The sequence below is a fragment of the Mus pahari genome, chromosome 18 (assembly GCF_900095145.1).
Source record: "Mus pahari chromosome 18, PAHARI_EIJ_v1.1, whole genome shotgun sequence".
Classification (NCBI taxonomy): domain Eukaryota; kingdom Metazoa; phylum Chordata; class Mammalia; order Rodentia; family Muridae; genus Mus; species Mus pahari.
Window position 1 is genome coordinate 37,782,897 of NC_034607.1, and position 4,966 is coordinate 37,787,862.

At 46.4% G+C, this 4,966-nt stretch overlaps 1 protein-coding gene and 1 pseudogene across 2 annotated transcripts; both read right to left on the reverse strand.

The window, feature by feature from the left end:
• Positions 1–476: 476 nt before the first annotated feature.
• LOC110335967 lies at positions 477–1,629 on the reverse strand (annotated as a pseudogene).
• Positions 1,630–2,410: 781 nt separating this feature from the next.
• Positions 2,411–3,334, reverse strand: LOC110335740 (GTPase HRas-like). Of its 2 annotated transcripts, XM_029531184.1 has the most exons (2): positions 2,618–3,174; positions 2,411–2,525 (listed from the first exon to the last, which is right to left on the reverse strand). In XM_029531184.1, exons 1-2 carry the CDS (start codon positions 3,105–3,107, stop codon positions 2,440–2,442), a joined length of 576 nt encoding a protein of 191 aa, XP_029387044.1. In that variant the 5' UTR covers positions 3,108–3,174; the 3' UTR covers positions 2,411–2,439. The 2 variants fall into 2 exon arrangements, with proteins under 2 accessions (XP_029387044.1, XP_029387045.1); XM_029531185.1 differs by having other exon boundaries at positions 2,449–3,334.
• Positions 3,335–4,966: the final 1,632 nt, after the last annotated feature.

Below are 4,966 nucleotides of genomic sequence, written 5' to 3' on the forward strand. Positions count from 1 at the left end.
ATAACTATGAAGAAAAAGGGAGGTACCATCCCCGAAAATCTTTCCCCAACTCCTGGGGTTGTAAGTCTCACTTACTGTGAGCTTGGCCTGCAGGTCACTTTTAAGTTCGTTTCTGTGCCGAGAACCTTATAGTCCCAATCTGGGAACTTTCAAAATTCGTCCCTGCTCGGGGATCCTTTTAAATTCCTCCCTTTACCGGGAGCCTTTTAAATTTCTCCCTTTAACCCGGGAGCTTAACTTGTCTCTATACTGAGAGCTTAACTTATAACTCTATCCCATAACGGAGGGAACTTGACTTATTTGTAACAGGTAACACACCAAAACAGTGCGCGCGCACACGCACATACACATACACACACACTAACACATACATATGCAGCAGAGTCATCATCCTCTTTCTGCAGACTGGATATGGGAGAATGGACTGGATGCGGATGCTCTGCTCTACATGAATATCTTCTTTCTTCTTAGCCAACCGAAGAGCATTTCTGCTTTTTCTTTCTTTTCTTCTTTCTTCTTCTTTCTGTCAGCACCTCCTCCCTGCATCCGGCACCTCCATGTCCTGAGCCTCGTGTCAGGACGGCACACACTTGCAGCCAGGACCACTCTCATTAGGCGGGTTTAGTCTCCGTAGTTTTTGCTGACGAATCTCATGGACTAGTGTAAAGAAGGCATCCTCCACACCTTGCCAAGTCTTGGCTGATGTTTCAATGTAGGGGATGCCATAGCTGTGAGCAAGGTCCTGGGCCTGCCGAGACTCAACACTGCGAGTGGCCAGGTCACACTTGTTGCCCACCAGCACCATTGGCACATCATCTGAATCTCTCACCCGCTTGATCTGCTCCCTGTACTGATGGATGTGTTCGAAGGACTTGGTGTCTTTGATGGCAAATACACAGAGGAAGCCCTCTCCTGTGCCCAGGTACTGGTACCGCATGGCGCTATACTCTTCTTGACCTGATGTGTCTAAGATGTCCAGTAGACATGTCTCCCTATCAAGGACCACCTGTTTTCGGTAGGAGTCCTCTACGGTGGGATCATACTCTTCCACAAAGTAGTTCCGGATCAGCTGNATCTTTTCCCTCTCACAAACAGCTTTCTCTAACCCTCTCCCTGCTCCCACTAAACTCCAACTCCACTCTGCAACTCCTTCTTCAACTCTCGCCCACCTGAACTGTTTACAGCCTTCTCCCCCAGAATTCTCCCCCCTCCCTCTGGGGCACATCCTGTTTTTTCCCAGCCCTCCCCCCCCCTGCCCCGAGCTCCTTCCCAGCCTGGGATGCATCCTGTTTTCAGTCCTCTGACATGATCCCTTCTCCCTCTCCTGAATCCGGTCAGAGTTCAGCCAGAGAGGCCAGTGATAGTCCATTAGCTCAGCGGGCAGGCAATCCACACAGGCTCAGCAGCTCAGGTTCTTGCAAACAGGGACCACGGGGCTTGGCACACCCGCTCCCTACATATCCCCCTTTTTTTGTTTGATTAAAATGCTCTAGGATCGCGTCTGTCTTAGGTTGACCTCAAACATGTCACATCCTTACCTGTCATAGGTATGGTGAACTCATTTTCACCACCCTGTCTTAGGTTGGTATGCACATGTGAGTGTCTTACCCGTCGCGGATCACGACCCATCACACTGAGCCAAACATGGGGTGAGCCACCTGACTCTATAGCTGCCATAGTTGTTGTTGATCGGCCTGTGCCTGCCTGCGCATACATAGCATCCACCACAGCATCTCCAATCACTGCTGTGATGACGGTGGCTGTACAAAGTCTCTCCTATTCCTTAGGAGCACTGGCAACTGACCCTCCTGTACCTCCAGAGGCCAGGGTATGGCTGTAGGCGTCACCATCACCAGGTGGGGTCTAGTGAGACAAAATGCATGTAATGCTAGAGCATTCTAAGAACTAGCCCTATCACTAAGAAAAGGTCCTATTACTAACTATGAAGCCTGTTACTAACTAAAAAGAAAGGATAACTATGAAGAAAAAGGGAGGTACCATCCCCGAAAATCTTTCCCCAACTCCTGGGGTTGTAAGTCTCACTTACTGTGAGCTTGGCCTGCAGGTCACTTTTAAGTTCGTTTCTGTGCCGAGAACCTTATAGTCCCAATCTGGGAACTTTCAAAATTCGTCCCTGCTCGGGGATCCTTTTAAATTCCTCCCTTTACCGGGAGCCTTTTAAATTTCTCCCTTTAACCCGGGAGCTTAACTTGTCTCTATACTGAGAGCTTAACTTATAACTCTATCCCATAACGGAGGGAACTTGACTTATTTGTAACAGGTAACACACCAAAACAGTGCGCGCGCACACGCACATACACATACACACACACTAACACATACATATGCAGCAGAGTCATCATCCTCTTTCTGCAGACTGGATATGGGAGAATGGACTGGATGCGGATGCTCTGCTCTACATGAATATCTTCTTTCTTCTTAGCCAACCGAAGAGCATTTCTGCTTTTTCTTTCTTTTCTTCTTTCTTCTTCTTTCTGTCAGCACCTCCTCCCTGCATCCGGCACCTCCATGTCCTGAGCCTCGTGTCAGGACGGCACACACTTGCAGCCAGGACCACTCTCATTAGGCGGGTTTAGTCTCCGTAGTTTTTGCTGACGAATCTCATGGACTAGTGTAAAGAAGGCATCCTCCACACCTTGCCAAGTCTTGGCTGATGTTTCAATGTAGGGGATGCCATAGCTGTGAGCAAGGTCCTGGGCCTGCCGAGACTCAACACTGCGAGTGGCCAGGTCACACTTGTTGCCCACCAGCACCATTGGCACATCATCTGAATCTCTCACCCGCTTGATCTGCTCCCTGTACTGATGGATGTGTTCGAAGGACTTGGTGTCTTTGATGGCAAATACACAGAGGAAGCCCTCTCCTGTGCCCAGGTACTGGTACCGCATGGCGCTATACTCTTCTTGACCTGATGTGTCTAAGATGTCCAGTAGACATGTCTCCCTATCAAGGACCACCTGTTTTCGGTAGGAGTCCTCTACGGTGGGATCATACTCTTCCACAAAGTAGTTCCGGATCAGCTGGATGGTCAGGGCACTCTGGCCCACAGCTCCAGTGCCCACCACCACAAGCTTGTATTCTGTCATCGCTTCTTTTTGCCTTCTCTTCTTTTCTTCTTCTCTTTCTTTTTCTTTTTCATTAGCTGCTCCTGGAGAAAAGTTCTTCACATGCAGCACTAGATGCCTTTTCTTCTTTTCGTCCCCGTACGGGCCACCATTTGTCACAGATTCTTGAACTCTAACCAGCAGAGTCGGGGAAGAAAGACACAAATGCCAAGCAGGTTCCAAACAGATTTCGTCTTTATCTCTCCAAACAGCTTTTAATCTTTTTCCTCTCACAAACAGCTTTCTCTAACACTCTCCCTGCTTCCACTAAACTCCAACTCCACTCTGCAACTCCTTCTTCAACTCCGCTGACTGGATCCTTTCCCCCTCTCCTGGATCCGGTCAGAGTTCAGCCAGGAAGGCCAGTGATAGTCCATTAACTCAGCAGGCAGGCAATGCACACAGGCTCAGCAGCTCAGGTTCTTGCAACAGGGACCACGGGGCTTGGCACACCCGCTCCCTACACTAAGCAAGTGAAACATCTGTATGGTAAGAATTTCAAGTCTCTGAAGAAAGAAATCTAAGAAGACCTCAGAAGATGGAAAGATCTCCCATGCTCATGGATTGGCAGGATTAATATAGTAAAAATGGCCATCTTGCCAAAAGGTATCTACGTATTCAATGCAATCCCCATCAAAATTTCAACTCAATTTTTCATAGATTTAGAAAGAGCAATTTCCAAATTCATNTGNAATAACAAAAAACCCAGGATAGCAAAAACTATTCTCAACAATAAAAGAACTTCTGGGGGAATCACCATCCCTGACCTCAAACTGTACTACAGAGCAATTGTGATAAAAAAAAAAAACAAAACTGCATGGTATTGGTACAAAGACAAGCAGATAGATCAATGGAATAAAATTGAAGACCCAGAAATGAACCCACACACCAATGATCACTTGATCTTTGACAAAGGAGCTAAAACCATGCAGTGGAAAAAAGACAACATTTTCAACAAATGTTGCTTGCTCAACTGGCGGTTAGCATATAGAAGGCAAATCGACCCATTCTTATCTCCTTGTACAAAGCTCAAGTACAAGTGGATCAAGAACCTTCACATAAAACCAGATGCACTGAAACTTATAGAAGAGAGAGTGGGGAAAAGCCTCAAACACATGGGTACAGGGGAAAAATTCCTAAACAAAACAATTGCTTGTGATGTAAAATCAAGAATCAACAAATGGAACCTCATAAAATTGCAAAGCTTATGTAAGGCAAAGGACACTGTCAAAAAGATAAAAAAAAGGCCACCAACAGGTTGGGGAAAGATCTTCACCAATCCTACATCCAATAGAAGGCTAGTATCCAATATATACAAAGAACTCAAGAGCTGGACTCCAGAGAAACAAATTACCCTATTAAAAAATGGGGTACAGAGCTAAACAAAGAATTCTCAACTGAGGAATACCGAAAGGCTGAAAAGCACCTAAAAAAAATGTTCAACATTCTTGGTCATCAGGGAAATGCAAATTAAAACAACCCTGAGATTCTACCTCACACCAGTCACAATGGCTAAGATCAAAATCTCAGGTGACAGCAGATGCTAGCAAGGATGTGGANAAAGAGGAACACTCCTCCATTGCTGATGGGATTGCAAGCTGGTACAACCACTCTGGAAATCACTTTGGTGGTTCCTCAGAAAATGGAACATAGCACTACCTGAGGGCCCAGCAATACCACTCCTGGGCATATACCCAGAAGATGTCCCAACTTGTAATAAGGACACATGCTCCACTATGTTCATAGCAGCCATATTAATAATAGCCAGAAGCTGGAAAGAACCCAGATGTCCCTCAACAGAGGAATGGATACAGAAAATGTGGTACATTTACAGAATGGAG

Bases quoted from the DNA above. Each gene is read 5' to 3' on its own strand.
- LOC110335740 (XM_029531184.1), bottom strand. From the start codon at position 3,107: ATGACAGAATACAAGCTTGTGGTGGTGGGCACTGGAGCTGTGGGCCAG. The intron at 2,526-2,617 runs GTCAGCAAAAAC...CAGGACATGGAG, and splicing joins TACACTAGTCCATGAGATTC to GTGCCGGATGCAGGGAGGAG.